At 48.0% G+C, this 22,666-nt stretch overlaps 2 protein-coding genes and 1 long non-coding RNA gene across 3 annotated transcripts; all 3 read left to right on the top strand.

Annotated features, from left to right (window-relative positions):
• The first annotated feature begins 946 nt into the window (after window positions 1-946).
• Window positions 947-3,559, top strand: LOC147977163 (uncharacterized). Its single transcript, XM_087519907.1, has one exon. It carries the CDS (start codon window positions 1,055-1,057, stop codon window positions 3,242-3,244), a length of 2,190 nt encoding a protein of 729 aa, XP_087376033.1. The 5' UTR covers window positions 947-1,054; the 3' UTR covers window positions 3,245-3,559.
• Window positions 3,560-3,950: 391 nt separating this feature from the next.
• On the top strand, window positions 3,951-8,716 carry LOC147977162 (uncharacterized). Its single transcript, XR_015601774.1, has 2 exons — window positions 3,951-4,700; window positions 7,595-8,716. It is a non-coding gene; the product is annotated as an uncharacterized LOC147977162 (long non-coding RNA).
• A 9,767-nt stretch (window positions 8,717-18,483) lies between these two features.
• On the top strand, window positions 18,484-21,005 carry LOC147977161 (uncharacterized). The gene has a single exon (XM_087519906.1). It carries the CDS (start codon window positions 18,591-18,593, stop codon window positions 20,844-20,846), a length of 2,256 nt encoding a protein of 751 aa, XP_087376032.1. The 5' UTR covers window positions 18,484-18,590; the 3' UTR covers window positions 20,847-21,005.
• Window positions 21,006-22,666: the final 1,661 nt, after the last annotated feature.

Below are 22,666 nucleotides of genomic sequence, written 5' to 3'. Positions count from 1 at the left end.
GAAACAGAGTAAAATGGACATGTCAATTTCTTAATATTTTGGTTTGTGGGTCATGGAAAAATGTACGGATAAGAAAGAAGACAACAACACTAGGTACTTTCACAGGATTGATGATGGTATTTTTTTATTTAAGGTGGGAGATAATGTGATCCAAGGAACTGCTGGTCTACAGTCTACTCAAAATGCAACTGACTACTACTACAAACAGTTGTTTGGTCCTAGTGAGGGGTAAAATGGAGACTGAGAAGTGTTGTATGGAGTGAAGGAGAAAGGTTGTCTGAACATGAATTGAGAGATCTTTGTAGACCTTTGGAGGAAGAGGAAATCAAATATGTTATTGATAATATGGAAAAGAATAAGGCAGCAGGTATTAATGGTTTTCCAATGGAATTTTATCAAGCGTGCTGGCCTTTCATAAAGAGCGGTGTGATGGCTTGTTTTGAGGATTTTCACAAGGGTGTGTGTTGGATCCGAGTAGGATCAATTTTGGTGGGCCAACCTTCCATGTCACTATCTGTGTGTCCAGGAGAGGAATCTCCTGTTGAAATATATTGCCCGTCTCTTTTCATCGGTTCAAACTTTTGAAGCAACTGGCTAGTGCATGAATTGAATATGGTATCAGAGCCAAGAAATCTTAAGTTCAAAACCAATGCAATATTTTTTTTTCTTCAGCTTACATTGACCTCAGGCCTACAGACTTTTGGAGCATCTGACTGGTGTATTAATTCAAAATCATCAACATATAACAACAGATCACGTGGTGCCTATCTTGCAGCCCAATCCTTTTGATCCCCCAATATGGCATAGGATACCTACTCTCTGCATCAAGTGCAATCCTGGATGGAGAAAATATCACGAGGTACCTTTATTCCCGAGAGTCTTTTCTTTCTCAGGGGTCTACTTTTGTTCCTTTTGTACCATGCGTTGTACCCACTCCATCCATACCATTTGGTCCTCTTCATTGACGCATCGGAACAGTTAGGGATGGGCCTTGTACGATAGACACTTCAATTTCCCGCCCCAGTTGCAAGCTAGATCCGGTGAAGCGCAAGCTATGGAGACGAAGAATGCGACAGGGGGGCGGGGCGGCAGCATCACCGAGTGCACGAGTGTTGCCACGATGCAGCGCAGCTTGCTGCAGCTGGAGGCGGCGGTCCTCGTCAGCGGGCTCGTCCTCGCCGCGATGGTGCTGAACGGCATCACCCGTAGCCCGGACAGCGACAGGCTGCTCCGCAGCGTCATATGGGGGGCGTACTCGCTGTCGTACGGGATGGTCGCCTATGCCGTCGGCCTCGTCCAGGAGAGGAGCTTCTTCCATAGCGACACATTCAGTCTATGGGTGACCGCGCTGCTCCTGCTCCAGGCGAGCGCCTACGCGGCGCCCAGCCGTGACATGGACCAGCTCAAGGCGCGGCTGCTCCACCACGTCCTTCAGACCGGCCTCGTGCTCTGGCTTGTCGTCAACAGCGTCGGCCACAACGCCAGCTACCGGGCGGCCACCTGGGCGTTCTGGAGCCTCAACGTGCTCAAGACGGCCGTCAAGATCGTCGAGGTGTTCAAGGCGCGTCCCCTCCGTCCATCTGCCGAGGTGGTTGCCGAGTACATGGGCGTCGAGGAGGTCCTCGCCGGCGACCAGATGCCGACCAATCCAAGGAGCATGACGGGCTACAAGTATCTCTTCCACGGTGAGGAAACCATCCAGCTGATGAGCGGCAGCCACGACGAGATACTAACGATGATGAGCTCCACCTCCGCCAAGGAGGTCATCACGATCGATCAAGTTTACCGGTGGATCGATCGCCAGGCATACAGCGACGTCGAGAGGGACATGGCCAAGGACTTCTGCCTGGCCTTCTCGCTGTTCAAGCTGCTGAAGCGGCGGTTCTACGGGTACAATCCGGCGGAGGCCCGCTCGCGCAAGTCGCTGGACCTCGTCTTGACCGGCCTCATCCATCAGGCCGCCACTGACCACATCCGTCGGGTCGACACCAGCCCCGACGCCGCCTTCCGCGTCGTCGAGGCAGAGCTCACCTTCCTCTACGACTTCTTCTACACCAGGAACATCGTTCTGACGGGAGCCAGGACCCACATCTTTACTGCCGTCCTTGTGCTAGGCCTGAGCATGTGGGCGACGTTCTTCGGCACGCTCGGCCCCGGCTACAGCCGTATGGTCATCGGCGTAAGAAACCTCGACCGCGCCGTCACGGTGGTGATCGTCGTCATCATCGCTGCCCTCGAGCTGTGTCAGGCGGTGGCCCGTTTGTACGACAACTGGAGGTACATTGAGACTGTGTACCGTTGCGTACGCGACAATCGGCCCTGGTCGAAACGTCCACGGCGCCAACTCTGGTGGAAGGAGAGCATTACGCCGCCGGAGACAATGTACTGGAACTGGGAGCAGATGACTGGCCAGTATGTGCTCCTTCAATGGTACGACCACCGGCCGTGGAATGTGCTGTCGTGGCTAACACTCGAGATCGTGAAACCACTGAGGCGGGGCCAAAAGAGAGACCGAAGACAGGCCCTGCCTCGGCAGGTCAGGCAAGCCGTGCTCGTCTCGCTCAAGGCCAGCCGCGGCGAGCTCACCAATGGCGTCGCCACCGTGCAGAGGCATGGCCTGTCGCAGCAACTGACATGGGCGTGCATGTTACCCAAGGTCACCGACCAGATCCTGGTCTGGCACGTGGCCACCACCCGCTTCGACTGGATTAGTGGTGGTGATGCTATTGACGACGGAGTGGACAACCACAGGCTCGTGGCGAGGAAGCTGTCCAACTACTGCGCATACTTGGTGGCCTTCGTGCCGGAGATGCTGCCGGACCCGAGCTACAACGCCGAGAAGATGTTCGACATGGCGGTGAAGCAGGCGCGAAAACATCTCATTGGCTGCCGGACCATGCCGGACATACTTGCCAAACTAGATGAGATACAGAGCAAGGAGGAGAGTTACCTGGAGGACGGCGGCCTATACGGCAGAGCCGGCAGCAGCAGCATCATAGAGAAGGCCGCGGTGCTTGGCGGGCAGCTCATGGCGTCCGTGCCCGACGAAGGACGGCGATGGAAGGTGCTGGCCGAGTTCTGGGCCGAGTTCATACTGTTCCTCGCGCCGTCGGACAACGTGGACATCCACGCCGAGATGCTCGGTGCCGGCGGCGAGTTCATGACGCAGCTGTGGGCGCTGCTCAACAATGCCGGCATCCTGGAGCGTCCGTCTGTTGCCACGTCGTCGGCACCGTCGACCTGATCGGAGTCGTAGCTTGGAAACATTTGTCATATGCTCGTCTGAAAGACTGAAACTGCGGGCTCACTCTCTTCTCTCTCGCCTGGAGCTGCGCGTTACGTCATGGCGGTGGAGGGCCGTAGGATCGCGACGCGTGGCGGTTTCAGCGATGAGGTGGGTGCTGGGGAAGCGGGGAAGTCAAAGCTGCGGCGCTGGATAGTAGTTTGCTTTCTACTATTGGAATGTTTTAGTAACTGTAATATTCTTCTAGGTTAGCTCGTGATTGACGTGTTCTTATATAATTGTGTAAATAAATATTTATCAAATCTTTCTCGTGATGGTGAAAATAAATGTTTGATACTAAATTAAGGCATAATTGATGCAAAGAAGGTAAATAAATTAAAATGATTGATTAGTGTACAGGAAATAAGCAAGGGTACGGTGGGACTAAGAAACTGGTTGGACGACAAAAAATCAGTTAAGAGACGTGATGGCGGCAAGAACCGGTTGACAAAGTGTTTTGGTGGCAGGAAAAGGAACACTATTCTTTTTTAAGTGGTATAAAAGATCGAAATCAATAAGTACTGAATGCACCGTATTTTGGCGTTTTGGCCCGAACGCCTCCTGAACCGTTTGATTTCTAGCACAAATCTTATAGCGTGGATATCAGCCACGTCATGTTCTTTTTCGTTCGGTAGAACAACGACTCGTCCCGAACGCCTGTCGCTATCTTATCCTCTCCCAGTCCCTTCTCCACCGCTCACTCACATCCCACACACACACTCGCCTCGCGGAGAACTGTCTTGCGCCGGCGAAGAGGCATGCGACGTCGGGAAGGAGCCAGGGGGCGACGGAGACGAGGAGCTGGAAGAACACCGTCTAGCAGCTCCACCGGACCCAACATCGGTGGTGTCCCGCGGCCGGGACGAGGCGGGCTGCGCCGCCCTCGAGGCATTGGTGCTTGCATCCATGGGGGAGGAGGCTGAGGAGGCCCCCTGGTTGTGCTCCGACGGATCCCGGATGGAGAGCCCGAGCGCTAGCGTGGGGTGGAACCGCCGGTTGCAGCGGTGGGACTGTGGCGAAGGAGAGGAGGCGTGGACCAAGGAGCTGTGATGGAGGCGGCCGGGCCTAGGTGCGGCGGGGGCAGGCGGAGAGGAGGCCCGGCGAAGGAGCTGTGATGGAGATGGCCGCGCTTAGGTGCAGTGGGAGCGACAGAGAGGAGGCATGGCGAAGGAGCTGCGCTGGAGATTGCCGCATTTAGGTGCGGTGGGTGTCGAGATGCAGCCGGAGACCTATGCTGCGTGGTGGCACTGCTTCCGTCTGCGCTGGCCGCGCACTTCCTGGTGGCCACCACGGAGCTCCACCTTGGCGTTCACGAGTTTGAACTGCGCAAGGACGGGGCGGCTCGCTGGACTAGCCATGCCATGTCTACTACCGATGGCGCCCGAGCCGGCTGTCAACGAAGAGATGGTGTCCTGAGGTATGCCATGTTTCTCAGTTGTTTTCATACGAATTGTGCATAGCTCTTGACCACGAAGATTACAAGTTCGCGCATCTACTGAGCGTGTGAGAAGCTCATCTGGGTCTGGTAGAGTGTGGAGTTAAGGGCTTTTGGCCAAGTTCATGTCAAAATGTTGGCAACATGTTCTATATTTCAATGGCAAATATCAGATGACAAGATTTAGAAATTGTTTGCCTTGCATTTTGAAATATAACCAACTTGAATCAAAATCCATGGCAAATTTGCATAGTTGGGCAGTGAAATGTAAAGTTAACAATTCTGGGATTTTGTACATTATGCTATATTACAATAATAAAAAACAAAAAATGTGCCACCACTTCAGATTTGTTTTGTATGTATAGGTGGGGAGGAAAACATCCCATAGCTGATATATCGTTCATTGACAAAAATGATAGTAAAATTGTTTATAGTCGTGACAATAGCTGGACATTATTTAGTATTGGTATGATGGCAAGTTAAAAATTTGTTCTTATAACAATTTTTCAAGTTTTGCCACTCTACTGACTGAAAATCATTTGTTTTGTGTGATCTGAACAAAACAGAGATACATACTAGTCTTCCGGAACAGAATGGTATTTTTTGTGTCCCTAGATTTTGTTGTAGTGGTGATAGGCTATGAGTTTTGAGAAGAAAATAAATGATTTGTGGCTGGATTGATCAGGCTATGTGTGCTGAATCTGTAGTGGGGAAAGGGATTTTTAGAGCTCGTGGTCATCTTTGTTGTACAACATCAGCGATGATTAAACTGAAAAGGGATATGGAGTAATCAAAGCTTGCTTTTCATTTAGAGAGAATGATTCAGGACTAAACATGTACTGTATGATACATTTTTTCTTAAATTTGCCGTCTCATTGTACAATATTTTTAAAATTTTCCTGGAAGATGGGAAATGTAGTTATCAAATGATGGTAAATTCAGTTCTCGGATCATGAAAAAATCATTGCTTTCTTGCCATGGCAACTTTTGATATTGGATCATGGCACACATTTGCTGTTTTCTACCATGGCAACTAATCTTATACTTTTTGCCATGTAAACATCAAAAAATTAGTTGATTGATCATGGCAAAATTTAGTTTACGCATCATAGCAAACTTGCTTCCTGTAAGATGGCAAACATAGTTATCGAATCATGGCAAATTTAGTTCTCGAATCATGGCGAATTCATTGCTTTCTTGTCATGGCAATTTTGATTTTTTTAAATTTTCGCGGCAATTCTTTAAATTGTCGAAAACAACAAAAATGGCAAATATTGCCATGGCAAGTTTTACTAATTATTTCACCTTCATTAACATGACAAAATTACCTACATCCCCATGGCAATTTTAACACTTTATTGCCATGGCAAGTTTTACTATTTATTTTCCATGGCAAATTCACCTAAGTCCCCATGGCAATATTTAACTTTTATTGCCATGGCAAGTTTTACTATTTTTTGGACTTTTATTAACATGGCAAATTTACCTAAACCGCCATGGCAATATTGAACTTTTATTGCCGTGGCAAGTTTTACTAATTATTTGCCATGGATAATATACCTTGGTTCAGGATGTTGTGTAGTTGATACTTGCAAAGTTCATGGCAATTTTATCTCTGTCCTTGTTCATAAACAATAGCAAATTTATACTGTATAAGGCTCTATATGACAATATTCATGTGATTTGCGGTTGCACCTTTTTATTTGAAAACATGGCAAATTTAATATGGCACTACAGGAATCAGCTACTTTGCCATCTGCCACGGCAAACGGCAAAGGCATGAACGGCGGACGGCAAAAGGCTCCGGCAAAGTAAGGTCCGGCAAAGAGCTTCTTTGCCGTCTGCTAGCAGACGGCAAAACGCTGGCAGATGGCAAAGTAGCCGATTCCAGTAGTGTGGCAAGATATGATTTTCAGAAACATGGCAAAGTTTATAGATGTTCAAAAACATGGCGAACTTGCCATGTCAACTTAATATGTTCAAAAACATGGCAAACTTGCCATGGCAAATTAAGATGTTCAAAAAACATGGCAAGTTAATATGTGCAAAAACATGGCATTTTTGGGCCTACAAATATTGTAATTTGTTTTTAATTCTTGAAGGCAATTGTGTTTCTGGGCTGGGCTGGTACGCTGGAAGGGAGGGAGGGAGGTCGTTCGGGAAGGAGAGCTCTTTCGATCGAACAAAAACGTTCGGAGCGAGGGAGTTGATTTACCGAACAAAAGGTTCGGTTTGGGATGCCCCCAAACCGAACGATCGGTGGTTATCGGGGTCCTAAGAGATTTTTATCATTGACTCAACTCTCTTAAAAAGAATCATTTGTTTTTTCTCACGTTGCAACTGCAATCTCATGGAAAGAAAATAGAGAACATGCAAGCCTCAACCGGCTTTCAATTAATAAAAGAAGTATTTTGTGCGCTTTGCTGCACCGCAGGGTGATCCTATTGGGAATACTTCACTAAAACTTCTCATATGTTGAACCATACAGGTGCAAATTGCAACATAAAACATAAGTTGAAAGAAGAAATCAGGACGTGGGCATAAAGCACAAGCTATGTCAAAAGAAATCACAAGGAATGCAGAAGCTGACATTAATTTTGTAGGAAAAAATTATTATTCTAGCATAGCTTGCTGCATTACAATTGGAATATTATTAATAATTAGTAAGCGTGCACATGCAATGCACGTCTGGACTAATATTACAATCAGATAAAACAGATTTGCTTTCATGCGATTTTCTAAAACAAATTTTATAATTATTTGTACCATTGAAATATTTGATAAATATTCCCACACCGGAGAGGTATTTAGTATATTTCCTAGAAATGTTTTGCCTGCTTGTAACTGAAAAAGGATCATTTGTTTTTTTTCTACAGTGCAACCAAATAAACATTGATAGAGCTTAAACCTCGACGGACATTGAGATGCTAGCTTTCTTCCGTTCATGTGGTTTTTGGAAAGATGGCTTGTTTTGTTTTTTTGTTACCCTTCTTGAACTCAAGTGCTATTTTTATCTTTATATTCTCTTTATTAAAGTGTTATTTGCTTGATCTTCCTTACATGTCAGAGTTGTACCTCAAAGATGGTGGCGGGGTCCTACATTTGTAATTAAAATGCACTCATACTATTCAATATGCACTCAATAGTGAAAGCAAGCCAAAGAAGAAAAGTCCTCGCCCCCGCGTCGCTCCAACAGGGGCGACTCGCGCAGCCAACCCTAGCCGCCGCCGGCGGCCTCCCCTCCCCTTCCTCTCCGCTTCGTTGCCACCAGAGGAGCCGCCAGTGCGCCGCGCGGCCATCGAGAAAGGTGGCGGCGAGGATCTAGCAGCCCGGGCCTCCCCCGAGGTGCTCTGCTTCCATGGCGGCGGCCATGGCTGGTGGGCCGGCTTCTGCTTCAGCGCGCGGTGGCCGGCGGTGCTGGCCGTCCTCCTTGGCCGCGGGGGTGGCGAGGTGGTGGTAGTTGTGCGGGGCCCCTCGTGGTGCCCTTTTCCGATCTGAAGGTTCCATCCTCAGACTTCCACGGCGCCCCTGCTGGATCTGGCCTGTGGTGGTATCCGGCTACCGGGGTTGTTCCTGCTTGGTGGCTGGAGGTGGGTAGGGACACCGGAGAAATCCGAGGCCGGCTGGTCCGGCCACGACGGCGGCGACGTCCTTGGACGCCGTTCCCTTCTTGTTGGCGTTGTCAAGGTTGTTCCTTTTCCCCTCCTCTCCCCCTACTCGTGTACCGGGTGAAAGCCTAGATCCCTTCCGGATCGGGCGGCAGCGGCGCCGCTCGCGTCGTCACGTTCTTGGGAGTGCCGTCTTTGGTGAGCTTGGGGTGGTTGTGCCGTCTGGTTCTCTGGTGGTGGATGGTGGCGTGGTCGGAGTTTGACAGACGGTGTCTCTGCGGTTACTCCTATCTGCTCTTTTGGTAGCTTCATACGAGCTCGGCGCTTGTCCCTGCAGACTAGGTGCATCAATGAGCTCTGTTTCGGCACCCTCCTTCCACTGTTGCTTGACCCTCAGCCGTCCTGCCTTGCCATTGCATCTCCTCGTGTGCAAGTTGTTGGGGAACGTAGTAATTTCAAAACATTTCCTACGCACACGCAAGATCATGGTGATGCATAGCAACGAGAGGGGAGAGTGTAGTCTACGTACCCTCGTAGACCGATAGCGGAAGCGTTATGACAACGCGGTTGATGTAGTCGTACGTCTTCACGGCCCGACTGATCAAGCACCGAAACTACGGCACCTCCGAGTTTTAGCACACGTTCAACTCGATGACAATCCCCGGACTCCGATCCAGCAAAGTGTCGGGGATGAGTTCCGTCAGCACGATGGCGTGGTGATGATCTTGATGTTCTACCGTCGCAGGGCTTCGCCTAAGCACCGCTACAATATTATCAAGGATTATGGTGGAGGGGGGCACCGCACACGGCTAAGAGAACGATCACGAAGATCAACTTGTGTGTCTAGAGGTGCCCCCCTGCCCCCGTATATAAAGGAGCAAGGGGGAGGCCGGCCGGCCCTTGTGGGCGCGCCAAGGAGGAGGAGTCCTCCTCCTAGTAGGAGTAGGACTCCCCTCTTTCCTACTCCTACTAGGAGGGGGAAAGGAAGGGGGAGAGGGAGAAGGAAAGGGGGGCGCCGCCCCCCTCTCCTAGTCCAATTCGGACCAGAGGGGGAGGGGGCGCGCGGCCCACCCTGGCCGCCCCTCTCTCTCTCCACTAAGGCCCATAAGGCCCATTACTTCTCCCGGGGGGTTCCGGTAACCCTCCGGCACTCCGGTTTTCTCCGAAATCACCTGGAACACTTCCGGTGTCCGAATATAGCCGTCCAATATATCGATCTTTATGTCTCGACCATTTTGAGACTCCTCGTCATGTCCGTGATCACATCCGGGACTCCGAACAACATTCTGTACATCAAAATATATAAACTCATAATGAAACTGTCATCGTAACGTTAAGCGTGCGGACCCTACGGGTTCGAGAACAATGTAGACATGACCGAGACACGTCTCCGGTCAATAACCAATAGTGGAACCTGGATGCTCATATTGGCTCCTACATATTCTACGAAGATCTTTATCGGTCAGACCGCATAACAACATACGTTGTTCCCTTTGTCATCGGTATGTTACTTGCCCGAGATTCGATCGTCGGTATCTCAATACCTAGTTCAATCTCGTTACCGGCAAGTCTCTTTACTCGTTCCTAATACATCATCTCGCAACTAACTCATTAGTTGCATTGCTTGCAAGGCTTAAGTGATGTGCATTACCGAGAGGGCCCAGAGATACCTCTCCGACAATCGGAGTGACAAATCCTAATCTCGAAATACGCCAACCCAACATGTACCTTTGGAGACACCTGTAGAGCACCTTTATAATCATCCAGTTAAGTTGTGACGTTTGGTAGCACACAAAGTGTTCCTCCGGCAAACGGGAGTTGCATAATCTCATAGTCATAGGAACATGTATAAGTCATGAAGAAAGCAATAGCAACATACTAAATGATCGGGTGCTAAGCTAATGGAATGGGTCATGTCAATCACATCATTCTCCTAATGATGTGATCCCGTTAATCAAATGACAACTCATGTCTATGGCTAGGAAACTTAACCATCTTTGATTCACGAGCTAGTCAAGTAGAGGCATACTAGTGACACTATGTTTGTCTATGTATTCACATATGTATCAAGTTTCCGGTTAATACAATTTTAGCATGAATAATAAACATTTATCATGAAATAAGGAAATAAATAATAACTTTATTATTGCCTCTAGGGCATATTTCCTTCAGTCTCCCACTTGCACTAGAGTCAATAATCTAGTTCACATCGCCATGTGATCTAACATCAATAGTTCACATCTTTATGTGGTTAACACCCATAGTTCACATCGATATGTGACCAACACCCAAAGGGTTTACTAGAGTCATTAATCTAGTTCACATCGCTATGTGATTAACACCCAAAGAGTACTAAGGTGTTATCATGTTTTGCTTGTGAGATAATTTTAGTCAACGGGTCTGTTATATTCAGATCCGTAAGTATTTTGCAAATATCTATGTCAACAATGCTCTGCACGGAGCTACTCTAGCTAATTGCTCCCACTTTCAATATGTATCTAGATCGAGACTTAGAGTCATCCAAATCGGTGTAAAAAATTTGTATCGACGTAACCCTTTACGATGAACCTTTTTGTTACGTCCATAATCGAGAAACATATCCTTATTTCACTAAGGATATTTGACCGCTGTCCAGTGATCTACTTCCTAGATCACTATTGTACTCCCTCGCTTAACACAGTGTAGGGTATACAATAGATCTGGTACACAGCATGGCATACTTTATAGAATCTATGGCTGAGGCATAGGGAATGACTTTCATTCTCTTTCTATCTTCTGTGTGGTCGGGCTTTGAGTCTTACTCAATTTCACACCTTGTAACACAGGCAAGAACTCTTTCTTTGACTGTTTCATTTTGAACTACTTCAAAATCTTGTCAAGGTATGTACTCATTGAAAAAACTTATCAAGCGTCTTGATCTATCTCTACAGATCTTGATGCTCAATATGTAAGCAGCTTCACCGAGGTCTTTCTTTGAAAAAAACTCCTTTCAAACACTCCTTTATGCTTTGCAGAATAATTCTACATTATTTCCGATCAACAATATGTCATTCACATATACTTATCAGAAATGTTGTAGTGCTCCTACTCACTTTCTTGTAAATACAGGCTTCACCGCAAGTCTGTATAAAACTATATGCTTTGATCAACTCATCAAAGCGTATATTCCAACTCTGAGATGCTTGCACCAGTCCATAGATGGATCGCTGGAGCTTGCACATTTTGTTAACACCTTTAGGATTGACAAAACCTTCTGGTTGCATCATATACAACTCTTCTTTAATAAATCCATTAAGGAATGCAGTTTTGTTTATCCATTTGCCAGATTTCATAAAATGCGGCAATTGCTAACATGATTCGGACAGACTTAAGCATAGATACGAGTGAGAAACTCTCATCATAGTCAACACCTTGAACTTGTTGAAAATCTTTTGCGACAATTCTAGCTTTGTAGATAGTAACACTACTATCAGCGTCCGTCTTCCTCTTGAAGATCCATTTAATCTCAATGGCTTGCCGAACATCGGGCAAGTCAACCAAAGTCCATACTTTATTCTCATACATGGATCCTATCTCAGATTTCATGGCCTCAAGCCATTTTGCGGAATCTGGGCTCATCATCGCTTCCTCATAGTTCGTAGGTTCGTCATGGTCAAGTAGCATGACCTCCAGAACAAGATTACCGTACCACTCTGGTGCGAATCTCACTCTGGTTAACCTACGAGATTCGGTAGTAACTTGATCTGAAGTTACATGATCATCATCATTAGCTTCCTCACTAATTGGTGTAGTAGTCACAGGAACAGATTTCTGTGATGAACTACTTTCCAATAAGGGAGAAGGTACAATTACCTTATCAAGTTCTACTTTCCTCCCACTCACTTCTTTTGAGAGAAACTCCTTCTCTCGAAAGGATCCATTCTCAGCAATGAATATCTTGCCTTCGGATCTGTGATAGAAGGTGTACCCAATATTTTTCTTTTGGGTATCCTATGAAGACGCACTTCTCCGATTTGGGTTTGAGCTTATCAGGATGAAACTTTTTTTCATATAAGCATCGCAATCCCAAACTTTAAGAAATGACAACTTTGGTTTCTTGCCAAACCACAGTTCATACGGTGTCGTCTCAACGGATTTAGATGGTGCCCTTTTTAACGTGAATGCAGTTGTCTGTAATGCATAACCCCATAACGATAGTGGTAGATCGGTAAGAGACATCATAGATTGCACTATATCCAATAAAGTACGGTTATGACGTTTGGACACACCATTATGCTGTGGTGTTCCAGGTGGCATGAGTTTGTGAAACTATTCCACATTGTTTTAATTGAAAACCAAACTCATAACTCAAATATTTGTCTCCGCGATCAGATCGTAGAAACTTTATTTTCTTGTCACGATGATTTTCCACTTTACTCTAAAATTCTTTGAACTTTTCAAATGTTTCAGATTTATGTTTCATCAAGTAGATATACCCATATCTGCTCAAATCATCTGTGAAGTTCAGAAAATAACGATACTTGCCGTGAGCCTTAACACTCATCGGACCGCATACATCAGTATGTATTATTTCCAATAAGTCAGTTGCTCGCTCCGGAGAACGGAGTCTTAGTCATCTTGCCCATGAGGCATTGTTCGCAAGCATCAAGTGATTCCAAAATCCCATCAGCATGGAGTTTCTTCATGCGCTTTACACCAATATGACCTAAACGGCAGTGCTACAAAAAAATTGCACTATCATTATTAACTTTGCATCTTTTGGCTTCAATATTATGAATATGTGTATCACTACAATCGAGATCCAACAAACCATTTTCGTTGGTGTGTATGACCATAGAAGGTTTTATTCATGTAAACAGAACAACAATTGTTCTCTAACTTAAATGAATAACCGTATTGCAATAAACATGATCAAATCATATTCATGCTCAACGCAAACACCAAATAACACTTATTTAGGTTCAACACTAATCTCGAAAGTATAGGGAGTCTGCGATGATGATCATATCAATCTTGGAACCACTTCCAACACACATCGTCACTTCACCCTTAACTAGTCTCTGTTTATTCTGCAACTTTCGTTTCGAGTTACTAATCATAGCAACTGAACTAGTATCAAATACTTAGGGGTTGCTATAAACACTAGTAAAGTACACATCAATAACATGTATATCAAATATACCTTTGTTCACTTTGCCATCCTTCTTATCCGCCAAATACTTGGGGTAGTTCCGCTTCCAGTGACCAGTCTCTTTGCAGTAGAAGCACTTAGTCTCAGGCTTAGGACCAGACTTGGGCTTCTTCACTTGAGCAGCAACTTGCTTGCCGTTCTTCTTGAAGTTCCCATTCTTCCTTTTGCCCTTTTCTTAAAACTAGTGGTCTTGTCTACCATCAACACTTTGATGTTTTTCTTGATTTCTACCTTCGTCGATTTTAGCATCACGAAGAGCTTGGGAATCGTTTCCGTTATCCCTTGCATATTATAGTTCATCACGAAGTTCTACTAACTTGGTGATGGTGACTAGAGAATTTTGTCAATCACTATTTTATCTGGAAGATTAACTCCCACTTGATTCAAGCGATTGTAGTACCCAGACAATTTGAGCACATGCTCACTAGTTGAGCGATTCTCCTCCATCTTTTAGCTATAAAACTTGTTGGAGACTTCATATCTCTCAACTCGGGTATTTGCTTGAAATATTAAATTCAACTCCTGGAACATCTCATATGGTCCATGACGTTCAAAACGTCTTTGAAGTCCCGATTCTAAGCCGTTAAGCATGGTGCACTTAAACTATCAAGTAGTTATCATATTGAGCTAGCCAAACGTTCATAATGTCTGCATCTGCTCCTGCAATAGGTCAGTCAACTAGCGGTGCATCAAGGACATAATTCTTCTGTGCAGCAATGAGGATAAACCTCAGATCACGGATCCAATCCGCATCATTGCTACTAACATCTTTCAACTTAGTTTTCTCTAGGAACATATATATAACATAGGGAAGCAACAACGCGAGCTATTGATCTACAACATAGATACGCTAATACTACCAGGACTAAGTTCATGATAAATTTAAGTTCAAGTAATCATATTACTTAAGAACTCCCACTTAGATAGACATCCCTCTAATCCTCTAAGTGATCACGTGATCCAAATAACCTAAACCACAACCGATCATCACGTGAAATGGAGTAGCTTTCAATGGTGAACATCACTATGTTGATCATATCTACTATATGATTCACGCTCGACCTTTCGGCCTCAGTGTTCCGAGGCCATATCTGCATATGCTAGGCTCGTCAAGGTTAACCTGAGTATTCTGCGTGTGCAAAACTGGCTTGCACCCGTTGTAGATGGACGTAGAGCTTATCACACCTGATCATCACGTGGTGTCTGGGCACGACGAACTTTGGCAACGGTGCATACTCAGGGAGAACACTTATACCTTGAAATTTAGTGAGAGATCATCTTATAATGCTACCGTCAAACAAAGCAAGATAAGATGCATAAAAGATAAACATCACATGCAATCAAAATATGTGACATGATATGGTCATCATCATCTTGTGCTTTTGATCTCCATCTTCAAAGTACTGTCATGATTTCCATCGTCACCGACATGACACCATGATCTCCATCATCTTGATCTATATCAATGTGTCGTCATATGGTCGTCTCGCCAACTATTGCTCTTGCAACTATTGCTATCGCATAGCGATAAAGTAAAGCAATTATTTGGCACTTGCATCTTATGCAATAGAGAGACAACCATAAGGCTTTTGTCAGTTTCCGATAATTTCAATAAAACATGATCATCTCATACAACAACTTATATCTCATCACGTCTTCACCATATCACATCACAACATGCCCTGCAAAAACAAGTTAGACGTCCTCTACTTTGTTGTTGCAAGTTTTACGTGGCTGCTACGGGCTGAGCAAGAACCGTTCTTACCTACGCATCAAAACCACAACGATAGTTTGTCAAGTTGGTGCTATTTTAACCTTCGCAAGGACCGGGCGTAGCCACACTTGGTTCAACTAAAGTTGGAGAAACTGACACCCCCCCAGCCACCTGTGTGCAAAGCACGTCGGTAGAACCAGTCTCGCGTAAGCGTACGCATAATGTCGGTCTGGGCCGCTTCATCCAACAATACCGCCGAACCAAAGTATGACATGCTGGTAAGCAGTATGACTTATATCGCCCACAACTCACTTGTGTTCTACTCGTGCATATAACATCAACACATAAAACCTAGGCTCGGATGCCACTGTTGGGGAACGTGGTAATTTCAAAAAATTTCCTACGCACACGCAAGATCATGGTAATGCATAGCAACGAGAGGGGAGAGTGTAGTCTACGTACCCTCGTAGACCGATAGCGGAAGCGTTATGACAACGCGGTTGATGTAGTGGTACGTCTTCACGGCCCGACCGATCAAGCACCGAAACTACGGCACCTCCGAGTTTTAGCACATGTTCAGCTCGATGACGATCCCCGGACTCCGATCCAGCAAAGTGTCGGGGATGAGTTTCGTCAGCACGACGGCGTGGTGACGATCTTGATGTTCTACCATCGCAGGGCTTCGCCTAAGCACCGCTACAATATTATCGAGGATTATGGTGGAGGGGGCACCGCACACGGCTAAGAGAACGATCACAAAGATCAACTTGTGTGTCTAGAGGTGCCCCCTGCCCCCGTATATAAAGGAGCAAGGGGGGAGGCCGGCCGGCCCTTGTGGGTGCGCCAAGGAGGAGGAGTCCTCCTCCTAGTAGGAGTAGGACTCCCCTCTTTCCTACTCCTACTAGGAGGGGGAAAGGAAGGGGGAGAGGGAGAAGGAAAGGGGGGCGCCGCCCCCCTCTCCTAGTCCAATTCGGACCAGAGGGGGAGGGGGCGCGCGGCCCACCCTGGCCGCCCCTCTCTCTCTCTCTCCACTAAGGCCCATAAGGCTCATTACTTCTCCTGGGGGGGGGGTCCGGTAACCCTCCGGCACTCCGGTTTTCTTCGAAATCACCCGAAACGCTTCCGATGTCCGAATATAGCCGTACAATATATCGATCTTTATGTCTCGACCATTTTGAGACTCCTCGTCATGTCCGTGATCACATTCGGGACTCCGAACAACATTCGGTACATCAAAATATATAAACTCATAATGAAACTGTCATCGTAACGTTAAGCGTGCGGACCCTACGGGTTCGAGAACAATGTAGACATGACCGAGACACGTCTCCGGTCAATAACCAATAGTGGAACCTGGATGCTCATATTGGCTCCTACATATTCTACGAAGATCTTTATCGGTCAGACCGCATAACAACATACGTTGTTCCTTTTGTCATCGGTATGTTACTTGCCCGAGATTCGATCGTCGGTATCTCAATACCTAGTTCAATCTCGTTACCGGCAAGTCTCTTTACTCGTTCCGTAATACATCATCTCGCAACTAACCCATTAGTTGCATTGCTTGCAAGGCTTAAGTGATGTGCATTACCGAGAGGGCCCAGAGATACCTCTCCGACAATCGGAGTGACAAATCCTAATCTCGAAATATGCCAACCCAACATGTACCTTTGGAGACACCTGTAGAGCACCTTTATAATCATCCAGTTAAGTTGTGACGTTTGGTAGCACACAAAGTGTTCCTCCGGCAAACGGGAGTTGCATAATCTCATAGTCATAGGAACATGTATAAGTCATGAAGAAAGCAATCACATCATTCTCCTAATGATGTGATCCCGTTAATCAAATGACAACTCATGTCTATGGCTAGGAAACTTAACCATCTTTGATTCACGAGCTAGTCAAGTAGAGGCATACTAGTGACACTATGTTTGTCTATGTATTCACATATGTATCAAGTTTCCGGTTAATACAATTCTAGCATGAATAATAAACATTTATCATGAAATAAGGAAATAAATAATAACTTTATTATTGCCTCTAGGGCATATTTCCTTCACAAGTCTCTCGACAGGGCCGAAGCTAATTTCATTGCGCTTGTCTTGCTATTGCCGGTGACCTGTTTTGGCTTCCGGGGACTACGTCGCTGGTTCACTCCTTATCTCTCAGGTGAGCGTCTTCATCTCTTGACGGATCGGCGCCCTTCGGGCCAGGGCGAGGGGGCAGGGTGCTCTCTTCGAAGATGGAGGAGGTTGTCTCCGTGTCAGCTAGAGCCCTTGGAGCAGACAAGATTGCCTTTGCACCTGCTGAGTGCTTCATGTCGACATGGTTCTGTTGTTGCTGGCTTGCTCAGGTTGGAGGGCTTCTTCGTCTTCAAGCTGCTTAGTGCCTTAGTCTTATTAGACCTTTGCTTGTAGTGTGGATGGAGCCTATTAGATGTTGGCACAGCTCTTTGTATCTTTCGCTGTTTATTTTGTTTTTCCTCTGTAAGGTGTCGATTATAATCTCCTGGCCGGTTGATGGCTTTGTTAATTCAAAGCCGGGTTAGGTTCGAGCCCTACTTGGGCTCGGCCGAACCTTTTTTCTAAAACAATGCACTCATACTCAATCAATTTTGAGGCTTATATGAACCATTTGCTCACGATAATGTTAGAGAACAACTCTACTATATGATATAACAATAATTGTTTTCCTAGTGGCTCATCATCATCAATTGTTAAAAAGGATTATAACAAAAATAATAAAGTTTTACCTATCAGGCGTGGAGATAGCACATAATCAACAATATCAATATGCGGGAACATTGATCAATTTACCAGAGTGACCTCAACGGTGTATTATTTTTCCTGATTTCTCCACTCTGTGCAATAGATGCGTGGACAACTAGGAAAATGACTCGAGGCCTAGCGGAGAAAATCCAGCGATACCATCCCTCACATGCTGTCATGCTTCCATTTAAAGAAAATCAATTTAAATGTTTCAAAATATTCATTTTTAAGTTCACAAGTCATGTGTCTACTGAACATAAAAAAAGTCAAATCGAAATAAAAAATGCGTATAGCTGTATTTGAAATTTGGATTTGAGACATGGCTTGAAGAATCTGTTCGTTAGGAGGAGTTCTCCTACGCGAGACTCGAAGATTCTTGCCTTCCATCATGCACAAAGAATTAAGTTTGCTTTATTTATGCTTGTTCTCTCCATCAATCTGACTTCTCTAAGATACTTCTCGTGTTTGTATCAAATCACCATACCATCAATCTTTCCCAAGTTCCATTCCACGATTGATGATGATAAAAAAGGACTCGAGTTAATTAGTTTGCGTACCTGAGCTAGCTAGTGCACGCATGCAGGTTGATTCATGGAGCCCGGCAATGCGGCGAGGTGCGGCGGCATCACGGAGACCTTCGGCACGGTGGAAGAGCGGCTGCTGCGGCTGGAGGTGGTGGTGCTGGCGAGCGCGCTGGTGCTGTCGTCGCTGGTGCTGTACGGCTCGACCCAGCGGCGGAGCAGCGACCGGGTGCTCCGGGGCGTCATGTGGATCGCCTACTCGCTCTCCTACGTCGTGGTCACCTACGCCGTCGGCATCATCCAGGAAGGCCCCTTCCACGGCCAGACCTTCGTGCTCTGGGCGTCCGCGCTGCTGCTCATCCAGGCCAGCGCGTACGCGGCGCCCGTGCACAGCCGCCGCGACGTCGACCAGCGCAAGAAGCTGCTGCTGCAGCACGCCCTCCAGACGGCGCTCGTGCTCTGGCTCATCCTCAAGGCCGTCGGCGCCAACGCCAGCTACCGGGCGGCCATCTGGGCCTTCTGGAGCCTCAGCGTGCTCAAGACGGCCGCCAAGATTGTCGAGATGGTCCGGTCCAGCCTCCCGGACCCGTCGGTGAAGGTCGTCGCCGAGTACATGGACGTCGAGGACTTCCTAGCCGCCGACCAGTTGCCGCACGACCCCGCCACCATGAAGGGGTACAAGTACCTTTTCCACGGCGAGGAGGCCATCCAGCGGCAGCTGATCCACCAACCCCGTTCTTCCCAGGACGAGATACTGATGACGACGGCGACCAGCTCGGCGCTGACGAGGACGACGAGCTCGATACTGACGGCGACGACGAGCTCCGCCCCCGCCCCCGCCAAGGTGAAGGGGGTCGTGACGATCGATCAAGTTTACCGGTGGATCGATCGCCAGGCATACAGCGACGCCGAGAAGGACATGGCCAAGGACTTCTGCCTGGCCTTCTCGCTGTTCAAGCTGCTGAAGCGGCGGTTCTTCGGGTACAGCCCCGCGGAAGCCGGCTCGCCCAAGTCGCTGGACCTCGTCCTGACCGGCCTCATCCACCGCGCCGTCACCGGCCCGGACGCCGCCTTCCGGGTCGTGGAGGCGGAGCTCGCCTTCCTCTACGACTTCTTCTACACCAGGAACATCCTCCCGGTGGGAGTCAGGACCTACATCTTCATCGCCGTCGTCATGCTCAGCCTGACCATGTGGACGGCCTTCGTCGGCACGCTCGGCCCCGGCTACAGCCGCCCTCACGTCGGCGTGAAGGACCTCGACCGCTCCGTCACGGTGGTGCTCGTGGTGATCACGGCGGGACTCGAGGTCTGCCAGGCGCTGGCCGCCTTCTCCAACAACTGGCGGTACGTCATGACCGTATACCGCTGCGTGCGCGACGAGCGGCCGTGGACCAAGCAACGGCACGGCCACCTTTGGTGCTGGAAACAGAGCATCACTCCGCCGGCGACGACCTACTGGGAGCAGAAGATCGGCCAGTACGTGCTCCTGCACTGGTACGACCACCGGCCGTGGAACGTGCGGTCGTGGGTCACGCTCTACCTGGTGGAACCACGGCGGCAGGGCCAGAAGAAAGGCAGCAGAAAGGCTCTGCCTCAGCAGGTCAAGCGAGCCGTGCTCGCTTCGCTCAAGGCCAGCCGCGGCGAGCTCACCAATGGCGTCGCCACCGTGCAGAGGCATGGCCTGTCGCAGCAGCTGACATGGGCGTGCAGGTTACCCAAGGTCACCGACCAGATCCTGGTGTGGCACGTCGTCACCACTCGCTTCAAGTGGATTAGCGGCCGCGGTGGTGATACTGTCGATTCTCGGGGTGACGGTGTCGATGACCACAGGCTGGTGGCGAGGAAGCTGTCCAACTACTGCGCCTACCTGGTGGCCTTCGTGCCGGAGATGCTGCCGGACCCGAGCTACAACGCCGAGCAGATCTTCGACACGGCGGTGCGGCAGGCTCGGGTCCACCTCGACGGCTGCCGGACCAAGGCCGATATCCTCGACCGGCTAGATAATATACAGAGCAAGGAGGAGAATTACTTGGAGGGCGGCAGCCTGTACGAGAGAGCCGGCAGCAGCAGCATCATAGAGAAGGCGGCGGTGTTGGGCGGGCAGCTCAGGGCGTCAGTGCCCGACGAGGGGCGGCGGTGGAAGGTGCTGGCGGAGTTTTGGGCCGAGCTCATACTGTTCCTCGCCCCGTCGGACAACGTGGACATCCACGCCGAGATGCTCGGTGCCGGCGGCGAGTTCATGACGCAGCTGTGGGCGCTGCTCTCCCACGCCGGAATCCTGCAGCGGACGGCCGCTGCCACGCCGTCGGCACCAGCAAGGACCTGATCGAGAAACACTGGCCATGCTCATGTCGTTGCCTTGTTAGCTCTACCCGTGTAGCGTGTAGAATAGGTAGAGGACAAGGAGTTTCTACACCTAGGAGCAAATGCCTGTGAACAGTAAAATCAAAATAATAGGAAAAAAATTCAAAAAATTCTGAATTTTTTTTGTGGCATACTTTCACAAATGTTTGCTGTGCATGTAAAATTTCATCGCAAAATCACATTGCTGGAAGGCGTGGTAAAAAAACAAAATTGATGCTCTGAAAATGTTATTTACAAAAGCATTTTGGAGCATCGATTTTGTTTTTTTACACGACTTCCACCAATGGGATTTCACGATGAAATTTTGCGTGCACGACAAACATTTGTGAAAGTATGTTACAAAAAAAATTAATTTTTTTACGTTATTTCTATTTTTTTTATTTTACTGTTCACACCAGTAGTATTTACTTCTGGGTGTAGAAAGACACTTTCGGTAGAGTAGTTCAGTCGCTTAGTGAAAAGAAAGATGCAATGCGCTTTCGTTCTACTTTCTCAGTTCTGTTCTATGTTAGTAATTCAAGTTCTAGTTTGTCTCAAGTTGGCCAAATTTGAACCTGACTAACTCTATTAACGAGAGTGGATTACATCACTGGTACTTAAGCTTGACGGGAATACTTGAACGGTTTTGCTAAAACCCAGCTATTTAATTCGGTCTCGTTCACTAGCATAACCATTAGATTAAAATGTGTATCGCAATTCATAAAGATGTGAGATAATACTACACACGCGCAATAAACAACAGACTCTACAGAACCCCCCCCCCCCCCCCCCCACACCGGCCCCCATGTGCCCTCATCTAATTGGCCTCCTGATTTTCACTGATGGGTCCGTCTCACTTAATTCAGTTCCAGCCAATCAGGTCCTAATCACCCGGGAGATCCCCGAAAAGGGCTCGTGAGTCTAGCATCTCTTCTTTGGCTAGGCCGTTTCAACTTTTGTATTGAGAAACAGTATAACGCAGCTAGCACTACCGGAATCGCACCCTGAATGGCCGTCGGCATAGCCCTGAATGGCCGTTTGGGACAGGCCTATGCCGACGGCCCCCGTCGGCATAGGGCCGTCGGCAACATATCCGTCGGCGTAGCCAGGAATGCCGTCGGCATAGAAAGGTCGTCGGCATAGGCCCTATCCTGACGGTGTCCGTACATCTATGCCAACGGCCCCGGCCGTCGGCAACGTTATCGCCTAACGGCGGCTGCCGTCAAGTGCTGACCAACGCTTGCTCGCCACGTGGCAGGTCTGTGCCGACGGTCTAGCCGTCGGCATAGTTTCAAACTAAGCCGGCGGCTAGGCCGTCGGCATAGACATGCCACGTGGCGAGCAGGCGTCACCCCTGGGGCGGGTCTATGCCGACGGCCTAGCTGTCGGCTTAGGTTGAAACTATGCCGACGGCTAGACCGTCGGCATAGACCTGCCACATGGCAGCCACTGGGAGCTCCTGGAGCAGGCCTATGCCGACGGCTTAGCCGTCGGCTTAGCTTCAAACTAAGCCTACGGCTAAGCCGTCGGCGTAGCCCTGCCACGTGGCAGCCACTAGGAGCTCACGGCAACTCTATGCCGACGGCCTAGCCGTCGGCATAGTTTCTGTCTGTTTTTTTCTTTTTCCTGTTTTGTTTCAGCTTAATTCATTTGAGTATATACAACATCACACAACAAATATATGCATCACATAACAGCTGGCCCAGCAGCATCACACAACAAATTCATCATCACACATCATAAGAAGCATCGCAAAGCATAAACATATAAGTATCATCACCACCAAGCATAAGAATCTCACAA

This window comes from Triticum urartu, chromosome 4A (genome assembly GCF_056163025.1).
Source record: "Triticum urartu cultivar PI428250 chromosome 4A, HENAU_Tu73, whole genome shotgun sequence".
NCBI lineage: Eukaryota > Viridiplantae > Streptophyta > Magnoliopsida > Poales > Poaceae > Triticum > Triticum urartu.
This window is presented reverse-complemented; position numbering and strand designations above follow the sequence as displayed.

Coding starts and splice junctions, on each gene's coding strand:
- LOC147977163 (XM_087519907.1), top strand. CDS start 1,055: ATGGAGACGAAGAATGCGACAGGGGGGCGGGGCGGCAGCATCACCGAG.
- LOC147977161 (XM_087519906.1), top strand. CDS start 18,591: ATGGAGCCCGGCAATGCGGCGAGGTGCGGCGGCATCACGGAGACCTTC.